General features: G+C 56.9%; 1 protein-coding gene across 2 annotated transcripts in view; it reads right to left on the bottom strand.

Annotated features, from left to right (window-relative positions):
• PAX5 (paired box 5) overlaps positions 1-14,801 on the bottom strand; it is a 158,373-nt gene that overhangs the window by 19,112 nt on the left and 124,460 nt on the right. For both annotated transcript variants that reach the window (XM_004580976.3, XM_036496781.2), the window contains exon 8: positions 13,033-13,134. In XM_004580976.3, the coding sequence (XP_004581033.1) occupies positions 13,033-13,134 (102 nt within the window). The remainder of the gene's footprint in view (positions 1-13,032; positions 13,135-14,801) is intronic.

The raw sequence follows: 14,801 nt of genomic DNA, 5'->3' as shown, positions 1-14,801 counted from the left end.
AGAACACTCTGCTCTATCTTGGTGTTGCCACTTGAGCAAGCACTGCCTCTGTTTTCTCCACCGTGAAATGGGGACAGCAGCCACACTGCCTGGGAAAGGCAAGCATGAGGGTAGGGAGGGGTTGGCTCTGGTCTCCGCACATAGCTGTTCTCTGGAAACGGCTCCTACAGCCGGGGAGCAGGGACATGCTAGTCACCACCACTCCTCACAGCAGCCCTGGGAAGCCCAGAGGACACAGAGCTACTGGATGCAGGGCCAGGAAGGTGAATGCCCTCCGGGTCTGCTAAGGCTGGAACCAGGATACAGACCCCAGGCTGCTGTTCTCTCTCTCTCTCTCTCTCTCTCTCTCTCTCTCTCTCTCTCTCTCACACACACACACACACACACACCTTCTCCACCTCCCCCAACTCTCCACCAAGGCCCCAAGAATTCTGTGCATCCACTGGGACACAGTTGTGTCAGGCACAGAGAGGGTGAGGGGTTTGGGAGACAAAGAAAAAGGGCAGGGTGGGACAGGGTGGGGCCTGACCTTGCTGGCAGAGCAGGTGCAGGTGGGGGAAGATGCTCCATGTGTCCAGGTGCTCTGCTCTCAAAACTCACCAGTGGGGCCCCTGTGCCCCAGGTCCTGACCCATGGGCCCAGTCTGCCTCCCCACCATGCAGCGCCCCAGGCCTGCCGCTGGGGCTGGTGGACCGGTGCCTGGGCTGGCCTCCCCCACAGCCCGCCTGCCTTCCCCAGACTGGCATGGTGGCAGGCCCTGCCTGCTCCCCGGGGAGTCCGCCGCCGGGCCTGCTGGCGCTGACGGAGGGAGGGCGGCCTCCAAGCTGTCAGTCTGGAGGTGCCCCTCGGAGCCCCTCCTGACTGGAGCGAGGAGGGTGGGCCGGCGCTGGAGCTGGGCTGTCAGGGCCTTCACGGAGATGAGGCTGGAGAGGCGCTGCTTGACAGCTCGCCCACCGAATTAGGACCATTTGCATGCTAATTTCCAGCACTCTAACGGGCTGGCTGCTGGCTGGGGCGTTTGGGGTGTGCAGAGAAGAGGCAGCGGCCGCCCGCCCGCCATGGAACAATGCTTGACTGATCTAGCTGCGTTAACGAGCAAATTATGGTAATTTTGTTATTACAAATGCATAGAAATTTCCAAAGCAGGCAGCCATTCAATGCAGCTCCCTGCCCCTCCCTGCTCCTAAATACCAAGCCCCCTGTTTGTCCACACGGGCCAGGCACCCGCTCTGGCCGCAGAGATGACTGGAGGGCCACGCTTTGTTAGTGCCTACAGGGAGAGGCCCAGGGTGAGTGGGAGCCCAGAGCCATCAGTCCGGGCATAGAGCCCTCTGCGCTGCCGTTCCCCCAAGCCTCATCTTCTCTTTTTGTCCCCCAAGTGTCTCCACCCAGTCCCCGAACCTCACATTCCAACAATGCCCGCCCAGTCATGGCACTTCTGCTCCAGCCTGGACAGGATGTGTTGGGATCCCAGGCAATCTCTTTAAGCACTTTGGTGTCCATCCAGGAAGGGATGAGGAACTGAGTGACTGACTGAATGAACAAGAATCCCACATCCAAGGACCAGAGAAGCCTCCTGGCGCACTGACTCCAGGATGTACCAGAGCAGTTTATCTGCCAGTGGAAGCCCTTCCCACTCTCAGGAACTCTCCACTGTGGGGGTCACAATCCACCCTCATTTTTCCGGTGATCTTGTTGATGAAGGCTCTGTGTCTAGAAGAGGCCTCTGGGATGGAACCAGATAGGAGTGGTTTCCAAAAAAAAAAAAGTGGGGCGGGGAGAGATGCCAGTCTCCAAGAGGGCAGTGTGGGGCTGGGCAGAGGGCAGAGGGTGGCCTGGTGGCTGCCCATGGGCAGCGGGGAGGTGGGGGCTGTAGAGCCACCACTGGCCTCCTGCTTGTTGATGGAATGCTGGGTTGGGACTGGAGTGGGTGAAAGGTCAGATGCTGTCAGGAATTCACTTTGGAAGGCAGTGGAGGCTGAACCATCCCTATGTGGGAGGGACTGAGAGCCAGAGGCCCAAAGAGACGCCAAGAGGCTTCATGACCTCAGCCAGGGTCATGGTCAGAACACTGTCCCATTTGTCTAGCTGGGTCACAAATTACAGAGGGAAACGGGCCTTGGGAAATAGAGCAGAGTTGTTTCCTGCTGTCTAACTACCCCATTCTGGGTGACCGCGAGAAGAAGCCAAGCAGGACCCTTGCCAGGTCTGGGAGGCATCAGCCTGCAGTGGCTTAAGCAGGAAGCTAGAGATCCAGCAGCACCCAGCAGGGACCAGGGTGGGCCCCAGGGCCCTGGAGCAAGATCTGAGCTCAGATGGAGGTCAGAAGAGGTTGCTTGGAGCAGGGGTCTTGATTTGAGCCTTAGCAGCCACAGCCTCAGGGGTCCCTGTGTTAATACCATGTCTATGTGAGGACAGGAGGCAAGACACTAGGCTTTGTGTCACTCCAGGAGGGCAAGCTGCTGTCTGGGAAGAGGCCGGTGACCTTGAACAAGTGCTTTGCTTATCCTCATCTGCACACAGCCTCGTTGACTCTAGAGTTTGGCCCTGGCCACGCATGACGCAGGAGGGGTGTGTAGCTCCAGACTGCACAAGGGCCATCTCTGGCCTCAGTGAAGAACGTGCTAAAACAGACGCTGCCCACAGCACCCTGACACTCCCTCTGCAGACTTGGCTTCACTGCCTTCCTCCCACGTGTCCCTGTTTCCCCAAGGTCAAGACCAAGGCCTTCAGTTGGGGACTCCACTGTCAATGCCTTCGTGGCCAGATCCTATGACCTGATCCTATACCCTAGCAGATGTTGTGGCCTATTTTGTAAGAGGCTGGTATTGATCCCTTTGTATCCATTTTATCCCAGTAACTCATTCCCAAGGAGTTATCCTTCCAGGAATCTGTGCGTTCGGGGTGCCCTCAGATAGGTTGGGCACTCCTCATGTCCCAACCCATGACGTCATGCCCTTCCCGGGGTCAGGGAGCCATGTCCGGACAACAGCGCAGCCTTTGTAAGAGTTGAATTCCAAGCAAACCCTTCCCTTGCCAGCGACACATCCTGGACCCGGTGCTACCTGGTGGCCTTCAGCAAAACCCTTTTCCTGTGTCTTGAATTTTTGGATTTTCTTTATTTGATAGAGAGAGCGTTCCTGCCTGTTGGTTTCCTCTCACATGAACACCAAGAGCCAGGGACTCCTCAACTGGGGCACAGGGCGCACACCCTGCTATCTCCCGGGGTTACACAAACAGGAAGCTGGGAAAGGAAGTGGAGCTGAGTTGAAAGCTAGGCGCTCTGAGAGGATGTGGGTGTCCTAGACAGTGTCTTAACTGCTGGGCCACATGCCCGCCTCTAAACCTTGCTGTCCACCTCCATGAAGTGGGGTCACATCACCGGGCTTTGCTCGGGCTCCTGCGAGGTTCTCCTGGCATGACACAGGAAGCAGCTTGGCAAAAGCCTGGGTGGGGAAGACCTCAACTAGCCCAACTGTCACGTGCCCTCTATGCTGCAGGGCGATGCCCCGGGGCATCTCTGATGGTCCTTCCGCAGCCTTGCCACCCCTGGACACAAACCTCCCCATTTTGCCCTCTCTTTGTGCCACTGCACACAGAAGACTCCTTATAAAGAAAATTCATTTGTTCGGGGTCACTGCGTGGTTTTTCATTAAAAACAAATTACCCGCATTCAGGGGGGACATCTGGGCTTCACAGGGCCCGTTAATGACTCTGTTTCTAGCCTTCCTGGCCCGCGTGGGCTCCCCTCGCCTGTCACCCCGTGTCCCCAGCCCCAGGAGGACAATCACAGTGACAGTCGAGTGAAAGAAAAAACATGAGAGATGAGGGCGAGAGGCAAGTCCCCTGAGAAGGAGAAGGAGGGAAAAGTGCTAAATAAATAACTAACTCAGGCAGAGGGCGGCAGGGGCCATTGTCTCGGTGGCTGCGTCTTCAGGCGAAAAAATGAAACACATTGTGGAAGAGCTTTGGGTGTACCCAAGGAGAGTTCAAACCCTGTTCCACTGTACAGGGATCCCAGGTCCACTGTACAGGGATCCCAGGTCCTGGGCTCTTGAACTTGTCAAGAGATGGAGGGACAGGAGTCAGCGGGACAGCGCTGTGGGTTGAGCCAGCGCTGGTGATGCCGACGTCTGACATCAGGAGTACCAGTGTAGTTCTGGATGCTCTGCTTCTGCTCCAGCTCCCTGTTAGTGTGCGTGGGAAGGCAGAAGAGGGACTGTGTGCTCGGACGGAGTTCCTGCTTCCTGGCTACGGCCTGGCCCAGCCCTGGTGGTTATAGGCATTACAGAAAGTGAACTGGCAGGTGGGAGATCTCTTTCTCTCGTGCATACTCTCTTGCTCTGACTTCTAAATAAATCTTTAGGAAGACAGGAAGGGGGTCAGAGTTATATTCATACCAACCCCACCCAGATCCATCTAGCCCCTGCTCAATGAGGGACCTGGATGGTTGAGGATTCCAGAAGGAATCATCCAGAAGCAATCAGCAAATGAGGCCACTCAGCATTACGGGCTCCAACATGGCAAACCCCAGGCAGGGACAAAGGGGCCCACCCAGGGGGCACAGTCGACTTCCTGTAAGAGGCGGTACTTATTTTGGGCCCAGGAGGACAGGCCAGACGCAGACAAGTGAAGCTGGGGAGAGAGACTGGAGACGACTTCCTGGTGTCCTATCAAGAAGGGCATGTTTGGAATCCAGAGTCCGTCCGCTCACTCAATCCCCTCCCCTGGCACTTTCTGCCAGCACCCTGGGTGACCGACCCTGAGATCCAAGAGCCAGGCCCCAGGCCCAGCTGCCCTCCCTAGCTGTGAGCCCATCAGGGAGCTCATGGCTCTGAGCTCTGGTAGCCTCTGGGGCAGGGAGGAGCAGCCGGCTCATAGGGTGCTGCAGCTGGCAACTGGGCCAAGCAGTTACAGACGGCAGAGCACTGTGCGCGGGGCCTGGTGGGATCTGTTTTAACTCTTAACATATCATAGGGATGATTTTCTTTTAAGTGTTTGACATTAATTTCAGAGACAGAGGGCTCCCATCCAGTGGTCCATTCCCCAAATGCCTGCAATGACCAGGGCTGGGATACCCTGAGCCAGAAGCTGGGAGCACAATTCAGGTTTCCCAAGGGGATGGCCAAGACCCAGCTACTTCCCAGGGTTTGTGCTAACAGCAAGCCAGAACAGGGACCTGAGCTGGAACCTGAACCCAGGTAGTCCAACAGGGCACGTGGGCACCATCACCACTGGGCCAGGCACTGACCCGCTCCCATTGGTGGGCACACGACTTTTTTTTTTTAATTAAAGATTTATTTATTTTTATTGGAAAAATGGATATACAGAGAGGAAAATCTTCCATCCGATGGTTCACTCCCCAAGCAGCCACAATGGAGCTGAGCCAACCTGAGGCTGGGAGCCAGGAACTTCCTCCGGGTCTCCTACGTGGGTACAGGGTCCCAAGGCTTTGGGGCATCAACTGCTTTCCCAGGCCACAAGCAGGGAGCTGGATGGAAAGTGGGGCTGCCGAGATTAGAACTGCCGCCCATATGGGATCCCGGCGTGTTCAAGGTGAGGACTTAAACCACTATGCTATCGCGCTGGGCCCGGGGCACGACTTTTTGTTTTTTCACCTCTGTATCTCCAACTAGACTGTGAGCTTGTTGAGGGCAGGGACTTTATCTGCTACCCTGCATCTAGCCCAGAACTGGCTAGGTCCTGACCTAGGATCTTTTGGGAAATATCTGAAGAATGGATGAAGGAAGGAAGGAAGGAAGGAATGATTGGCCACCTGCTGCTTCGTCCCAGCTGCTTTCAGGCCTTATTATTAGTGTGACAGTGGCTAGCGGCCACTAGAGGGCAGCAAAGGGTGAGAACCAGCAACAGGTGTGTGCCCCAGCGCCCAGGGTGAGGTTGCAGATCTGTGGGCAAAAGGCCCAGTCCAGGAAGAGTGCCCAGGAGCTCAAGGGAGGGCTCAGCAAGCAAGTCAGAGGGGGAGGAGGGAGGAAGAACTAAGAATTCTAGGCCATTCAATCCCTGGGCAAATGCCCATCCAGCCTGCTGTGTGGGCCAGGGAGGCCTTCAGGGAATGTACCCAGTCTCCTGACACTTGGTCCTCTTTGTCACTCCTGGGCCTGCCAGCTCCCTCCCATGTCTTCAGCTCAGCCTATGGGGCAGGTTCTTTGTATGGGGCTGAAAAAGGGCCCCCCCTTGCTCCCACTCCATTCGCCAGTCCAGGCCATGCCTATGCAAGAGCACCCAGAGGTGGCAGGCTTGCCAAGCCTGCAAGACTCCTGACAGACAGAGAAACTGTCCTCCTGGCCCCTCTGGCCCCTCCAGGACCCTAGAAGCCTTTCTATCCCCTTGGACCTGCACAGCTGAGAGTCACAGCTGAGAGTCACAGAGCCCATGAACTCGCAGTGACCAGATCACATGCCTCCAACAGTGTCCATCTCTCTCCCTTGAACCCAACCCTGTGCCCGTGTTCCTGGCCAATTCGCCCCCTGACTGTAGCTGTCCCCTATGCACCACTCCCCCCACCCTCAACTGGATGTCTGCTTGGCCATGATCAAGTGCAAACCCTCACTGATGGTTGGCTCCACAGCTCCTCTTCCTGGTCAGCCTTGGGCCTGGCCTGGGCTGGCAGGGTCACATTCCCACCTTGGCAACTCCTGCCAGCCACCAGGCTTGTCCCATCACCCTCCTCTGCAGCCGGCAGCCACACATGCCCCACAGCGCGGCCAAGGCCAGACGCCTTTCTCATCTGTGCTGGCCCGCATGCAAGGTGCCCGTCTCCTCCAGGTCCATGGCCGGCTGGCCATTAGTATTAGCCATCTGCATCCCACCTGGCAGGGCCCTTGTTTGCAACTGGGTTCCTTTCTCATCAGCTCTCCCTGTGACTCTGGGGCTCTGTGGGGTGCGGGCCGTGCCCGGGAGCTTCTAGTGTGTTGCCACCAAGGCCAGGCCAGTGCCAGGCACACCCAATAGGCTTCTGTCTTCCTCATCACACCCAGCTTAGACTCCAGTTGCAACAGGAATTGTCCTAACAACTACCCCTTTCGTGCACCTGATACATGCCAGAGGAGGCTCTGAGAATGTTGGCATCACACGGGGCTCACATCATGCCCATCGTCCCCACTTTATAGAGGAGGAAATGAGGGCCTGCAGGAGTCATGTTGTTGTAAGTTGCACAGCTAGGGAGAGCAGGACAGTGAATCCAGACTAGCTGGTCCAGCTCCAGAACCCACACTCAACCTGCGGCTGCCAACACCCAACCCTGGGTTGGCCCTTGTACCCTTGGCTGCAACCCCTCTTGCTGGTATCCTAACAGATTGGGGCAAACCCTCAGTTATTACGTCCTGAGTGTCCTGGCTGCCAGGCACTGTGCCAGGAGCTAAGGACACAGCAGGGAACATCAAGACATTGTCCTGATGACCAACAAACACTGCTGGACCTCAGCCTGGCGAGGAGGAAGGAAATACACAATGAGCTGTGTGCACTGAGCCACACTCACTCCATGAATGGAAAGATGATGCTCAAGACAGAGATAAAGGGGGCCTGGCTTAGGTGGGATCTGACAGGTGTGATAATGGCCCCCTCATCCCATCCCCACTCCCCGGGACGTTAAGTCCCAAGGCAAAGGAGAATGTAAGGGGCAGCAGGAGGCGGGAGAGAGAGAGATAGCAGTATGATGTGAACTTCCGGCCTTGAAGATGAAGGAACAGGTACAAGCCGGACAGCATGGGCAACGTTCACAAGCTAGAAAAGGGCACAGCTGTCTCCCTGGAGCATCCAGAGGGAGTGAGTCCTGCAGAAACCTTGACCCCTGCTAAGCTGCAGAACTGGGAGGAACACTGGCTACTGCTGCCAGTCCCAGGTACAGTCACTTGTGGCATAGTGATGGGAGAGCTGGACATGTTTGGGGGTTGGAGATGGCCTCTCTCGATGGGGGAAGCCTAAAAGGATGAGAGCGAGCCAGCAGCCAGCCAGGAGGGCCGAGCCTGCAGGCAGCTAAAGTCATGTATGGTCTCCCATCCCTCCTGCCATACTCCTGTGGAACCCTGAGCCTGCCTCAACCCTGCAGCCACTCCACACCCCTCCCAGCTGCCACTGGCTCCCACTCCACCCCTCACCCTCACTTCGTGCGTCTTCAAGAAAATAAAAGGGCAGGGCAGCTATTCCATGTAACAGCCACTTGAACATCCCCATCTGCCTGGGTCTGAGTGCAATTTTCACTTCTGAGTTTGTCTTTTTGCTAATACACACCCTTGGCATGCTCAGGCACTTGGGTCCCTGCCACCCATGGGAGACCTACATCGAGTCCCTGGATCCTGGCTTCTTCCTGTTGGTGGGAGCAACTGGGGAGTGAGTCAGTGGATAGGTGATCTGTCTCAAATAAATACAAATTTTAAAAACATGTGACTGCACATATTCCAAAACAACAGATAATATAAAGAGATCATAAGCCCCCTGAGCAACTTACTTGGTAGGTATCCGATATTCCATGGTGATTAGAGTGCCAAGGGCCACGGGGACTGGGCCAGGTTCCTTTTGTGCCCACTGCGCTGGCAGCTACCCAGCCATTAGCCCCTGCCACAGCCTAGGGCAGGGAGCAGGATGATGCTGCCAGGATTTCCTGGCACCCGAGCCTAAAGCCCTGGAAGTAGGGCTCTGAGGAGGCAGGGCCATGACTGCCTGACAGGTTCATTTCAAAGATGGGAACCTCGATTCCCACATGTGTGCATGAACACACACACACACACACACACACACATTCTGCAGTGACTCCCTGTCTGTTTTTCCTGCAGCCCAGAATCCTGAAGAGTTTCAAATGCCAAGTCGATATCTGTTCGGCTGCAGAAATACCTGAAGGCAAGAATCAACTTGTGGCAGCGGCTGAGACGCCGGAGGAGGCTCTAATGCAAAACTTCTGGCATTTTGCTGGGACTGGATTAAAATTAAAACCTGAATGCTGCTTCCACCCTAAGCTGATGTGATGTACCACATTCGCCTTCCTCAGCACAGATGGAGTCTGCAGGTGGCAGAAATGCAATCTGCAGGCCAAGGAGCTGCATTTGGTAGTCACAGGGGGAGACCCTGGAGCCAGAGGGGGCACCCAGCACCCCTGATGACAGAATCAGGGTTCAAGGTCAACAGGAGGGTAGGTGTTTGGCACAGTGGTTAAGTCCTAGGGTGGGACATTTACATCCCCAGTTCAAGTCTTGGCTCTGATTCAGAAACCAGCTTGCTGTTGAAGAGATGCAGCCCTGGGAGAAGTCAGATGGGCACTCAAGTCCTTGGGCCCCTAAAACTCGAGCAGGAGGCTCGGGTTGAGCTCCTGGCTCCTTGCTTCAGCCTGGCTCAGCCCCAGTCACTGCAGGTGCTCAGAGAAGGAACCAGCAAACAGATTCTCTCTCCCTCTTTCCCTCTGTATGTGTGTGTATGTAACTGTGTGTCAAAGCAAACACATACATACAGAATGATGTCATATCTATTTTTCAGGCCATGAGCATATTACGGAGTCCCGGCACATCCTGGGGCAATCCTTCCTGCTTGTGTCCCACAGCGAGCCTTTATAAACAGAGGCCTTCACTTCTAGGTGCACACAGTGGGAGCTGGATGCCTCCCCAAGGAGGTGGGAAGAATCACCCAGAAGATTCCCGGTTTCCTTCCTAGTTGCATTGTCAGGTTGCCAGGGTCTGGGGAGACACAGGGCCCTCTCACTTCTCTACCTGGGCCTGTAAGCCCCTGGGGTCTATGACCTGGGCCCCAAGGCGATGGAACAAATGCCTCTCATATTCCAAGCCCACGAAGTTAGGATTCAGAAATCTGGACACATGCAGAGTGGAAACCCTCAGGCTGCATTGCATCCATGTCCGTGTGCTGGGAACTGTGCATGCCACAGCCACCATAAGAGGAAAGCAGTGGGTCTTCGTAGGTGGGACTGTGTTGGGGTTTAGAGAGGGTTGTGTAGGTGTGTCCTTCCAAGATGGGACAAGAGGGAGAACTGACTCACACAGGAGAGCAGGTGCTGGCGTGGGAGCAGCACAGCCACAAGCCAAGGACTGCCAGGCACTTGTCGAAGCTGGAGGAGGAAAAGAACAGGTCCCTTCTGGGGGATCTGTCGATGCCCTGATTTTGGCCCAGTAATGCCAGTTCCAGACTTGTGGGTTCTGGCGCTGTGAGAGGTACATGTCTGCTGTTCTCAGCCACTGAGTGTGCGATGACTTCTTAGAGCACAAGACGGCACGACCCTGGTCAGGAGTACCCAGAATGCATGCTGGGTCTGAGAAGCACTGGGCAGGAGACCGCTGAGCTTCCAGGGAGAGCTTGGAGCAGGGCCACGCTGCCGGCACCACCATGTGCGCACTGCACCCCCTTGCCTGGGGAAGAGGCCACCCCGGGGCAGGCGGGGCTCGCACTCAGCTCCAGCAGATAGGCTGGGTCCATGTGGCCGAGCTGGGCAGTGGTGCAGGGTGAGGAAGGACACTAATGAGTAAGAGTCTAAGACATGCTGGGAACCGGTGAGCCATCAGGGAGGCGAAAACTGGGAGAGGAGTCAGGTCTTGCCCACAGAAACTAGAGTACAGTGGGGAGTGGCAGGATGGCCCAGGATCGCCTTAGCCCCCTGTGCTGTGGGACAGCCCTGACACAGCGCCTACAGAGATGAGGGGCTCAGCCTCCCTCAAAGAAACAGACACTAGGGTTAGTTCTGCCCCAGAGTTGGGATGCCGAGCCACACGAGCCAAGGACGGTGCCAGCTAAGCTCCATCCAGCCTGTTGCTGAGTAAGCACTGGGAGAAGAGAAGGCAAGGGGCACCGGGCAGGAGAGGAGGAGAGAGAGGACTACAGAGAAGGAAGGCAGGTAGCAGCCGCCCCTGCCAAGATGTCTGCTTGCCTCCCTCCCCATCATGCCAGAGGACCCCTTGTGGCTGCCCTGCCCTGCTACTGCCAGCAGGATTGGCTGTACTGTGCCCTGGCTCGAACCCGTGATTCTTGCTGCTATCATTAATGAATGAGGCGCCGCCATTCATTTCCGCTGGGGACTCTGCCAGGCCCATGGTCATTTGTTTCCGCAGCTTGGTCACGGAAACCTGGAGAGCAGGTTCTGTTTGGATAAACTCACGGGAAGTTCAGCTGCTTCTCTGAACTCAGCCTTTGAACAGTTTGCAATGGGGAGCCAGGAGGGCCAGCCTGGTAACCTCACGTTTCACCTGCCCACATGCCAAGGGGCCAGGGCTGGGCGCTGCTGCTGCTGCCCACTCCTGCTGTATCACCAAGCAGCCAAAGTTGACAGAGAGAAGATGGGGCAGCCCTGTACTAAAGATTCCTGGATGATTGGAGGAGCGACTCACATCTCCACCTGCGAGCTGTGCAGCTTTGGGCAATTCCCTTTGACTTACCTGGGCCTCAAGCAGTCCTTCTGAAAAATGGAGTTCATGCCTTTGCCCACCTCATATCAGCTTAGTTGCATCAGGGACAACCCTTTGCCTTCTACAAAATGATGTGGACATGGATGGGCAGTTCACAGAGCAAGATTGAGGAACAGCTTGGAGGCAGCCCTGCCATGCTCAGGGTTGCAGGCCACGCTGGCCCCCAGCTAAGATGGGCTTTCTGCCAGGGAAGCTTGGCGGGCTTCCTCGGCACTGGCCAGGCCCAGGGCAAGGTGCACATGGAGGCCAACTACCCTATGTCTCAGATTTAGAAGTCATAAATCAAGCTAACAAGCCATTAAATGAAATATGCTCTGTGTTCCTACCTCATTAAATACATCTTGGAGACAACCTGTAAGGTGAGGACATAGCTGAGCATCCGGGTCCCCGCAGCCAAGTATACCAGGGTGAGCCCCATTGCCAGTGTGACCCCACCTACTGCCCCTGCCCACTCACCTCGCCAGCTCTCTACTCACCCACACATCCAAATACCTGGAGCTAGCCTTCGGACCTGGCAGTGCCCACCTGGGTCCAATTTGGGTTAGATTCGGGGGTGGGTTGGAAGGAGAACCCTACAGGCCCCCTCCCTGGTCCGCGGGGGCAGCCACCAATGGGAGGAGAGGTCTCTAAGGAGAGGCTCCCACTGCACGGTCCTGACGCCTGAGTTTAAGGCTGAGCCCGATTGGCCTTTAGGAGGTGGGAAGTGGCCCCAATCTCTTCATTGCTGGATGACTTGGGCACACCTCAGCCCTTTTCTGAGCTCAGTTTCCTCCAAGAAGCAGAGGGCCGGCTGCACTTTTCTCAATGCCGAGAGAGAGAGAGAGAGAGAGAGAGAGAGAGAGAGAGCGCACGCCAGCAATGTGTACAGGGTAGGGGGCCATAGGGCCTGGGCCCCTGGGAATGACCTGAGCAGGAGACAGGGCAGGTGCTTGCCACAGAAGCCTGTTTCTCCTCCTGGGATATCATCGCAGACACGTGTGACCCACAGCCAGTCAGTACCATGAGGGCATGCTGTCCCCACCCCAGCATGCCAGGACACACACTAGTCTCCTTCCCGAACACTACGCACCTGACACAACACTGGCCAGAGAGGTTCAGGTCCCCAGGGCCACAGGTGTTCAATTGAGAATCAAGTGACAAAGCTAACAGCCGACAACCTGTCTACCTAGAGCCCATTGTCCTTGACCCCAAGAACCCAGGCCTCAGCAGCACCTGTCTCATGGGCTTTCCATTTGCTATGTCATGCAGCTGAGTGGGTGGGAGACAGAGAGTGGGAAGAGGCCTCCCCCACACCCGGCTGGGTGACCTCCAGCTGGGCCAAGCACCGCTCTGCGTTCAGACTCCCCGCATGGTCAGCAAGGAGCTGTTTGAGTGACAGTCCGGGGATGCCCTCTCTCTCACATCTTCCCCAGTGTAGCTGCGAGATGGCCCCAACCCCACCACAGGCCCAGCTGCAAGGGAACAGAGGCTGAGGGCTCAGACCTCTGCCTGATTTATGCAAGTCCACCCTCAGCAGGGTCACCCCAAGGCTGTTTGGGGTTGTGGTGAGGGGAACGCCCCCCTCATCCAGCCTCCCTCAGCTGCCCGCTGCAAAGCTGCCCACGCGCAGACTCACCAGGCACCATCCCTGTCAGCGTGGGTGCTGAGTAGCTGCCTTGTCCAGCGGGGGGGACGTGAGGAGGGTAGCCGGGGAGGGTAGTGCTCGCCAAGTCGCGGCCTGGGGAATGAAAGCAACAATTCACTGGGTGAGCATCGCTGTGGCCGGGCGCTAGCGTCCACGGCTCCCCGGATGCTTCTGCACATTTGTCACGTCCGCATGCTGAATGCCAACATGCCCCAGTGCCCCCGAACCCCACCATTACTCATGCATGCGCGCGCACACACACACACACACACAATCTCCAGTCACCCCTGCTTCACTCAGCACAAACCGAGTCAGGGCTCAAGCCTGTCCCTGGGAAACAAGAACCAGACCATGCCTGGCTCCAACCAGCTCTGCTGGATGTCTGCTCCCCAAGGCACCTGTACAAGGTCCCCCTTGCTCCTGCCTGAATGGCCTGGGATAGCAGTGCCAACGCCACCCTGCCCGTCTGCTTTGCCAGCCCTCGTGGTCCCAGACAAGGTGGGGATAGAAACCACAGCCTGGAAGCTCTCCATCTGGCCCTGTATAGAATTCTTGCCTCTTTGGTCGGGAGCTATTCTTATTTAGTGACCATGCAGGCAGAACCTGCTGCTGCCAACACCCATAGGGGTAGAGACCCTGGCCCTCACTGGGTGGTTCCTCAGAAGGGCAGGGGCTTGGGGCCCATTCATAGCCTGGACAGTGGGGCTCCCTACCAGCACGGTGCACAGTAGGCTTTTCATGCATAGCTCTGTGAACAGTCTCTAGGGCTACAGTTTCCACACTGCTGGCAGGAAATCCAAGGTGGCACAGCTAAGGCAGGGCACAGCTGCTGCTGCTTAGGGCTAGAACGGGGCCACAGCCTTCCGACCAACTGTTGCCCATCACCTGTAACAGGTTCCCCTGGCTAGGACCGAGGGCACTGATTTTGGAAGACAACACTGTTCTGAGATTAATCCTGGTGCTGGGGGCAAGACCCCACCCTGGAGCAAGGACCTAGAAGATTCATAGGAAAGGGGTGAGCCCATCTCAGCCAGCCTAAGAACGCAAGGTGGAAACTGGGCCTCTCTGGGGACAGGCACTGAGGACTAGGGCAGCTCCAGGGGTGTGGGGGGGGGCAGCTGCTGACCGTGTGGAGTCAGGCCAAGCCCCAGGAGCACCTCTGTTGTGAATTCCCATGGTGCAGGTTGCAGAAGGTGGAGGACTCAGCTCTGGCCTCCTGGAGCGGGTCATAGAAGGGTCATCTCCGACTCCTGCACCCACCCACCCACACTCCGCCCCAAGAACCCAGTTTTGAGGAACCTTCCCTTCCAGAGCCACCATCGGAACAGTCCAGCAGCATCCAGAGCTGCCTCGCTCGGCAGTGCCCTGCCCCTGCTCAGAACCTTGCACAGTGCCAAGCCCTGCGCACGGCAGGCACTCTCCCTCCCTCGCTCCCTCTGCTCACCCTTCCCGGCTCTGCCCATAGCCCTCCCCTGGGCACTGTCATGGACTCTGTCTCTGCACCCACCAGAGCTCCTATTAGAACTCCGGTGGGAGCAGAGATGAAGCAAGACACGGGCTGGAACCGACCACACAGACAGGACGAGGGGGCGAGGCTTATCCTGGCAAGCCCTCTCAGGCCCCCACACCCTCCGTGCAAACGGAAGCCAAAGGAAGCTCAGTCCTTGTAATCTGAGGTGGCAACGCAGGGGGCTAGAGAGTGTCACACCACACACCAGCCCCCTTCCTGCCCCGCGGAGAATCAACGCAAGAAGGGCCAG

Source organism: Ochotona princeps, chromosome 14, assembly GCF_030435755.1.
Source record: "Ochotona princeps isolate mOchPri1 chromosome 14, mOchPri1.hap1, whole genome shotgun sequence".
NCBI classification, from domain to species: domain Eukaryota; kingdom Metazoa; phylum Chordata; class Mammalia; order Lagomorpha; family Ochotonidae; genus Ochotona; species Ochotona princeps.
This window is presented reverse-complemented; position numbering and strand designations above follow the sequence as displayed.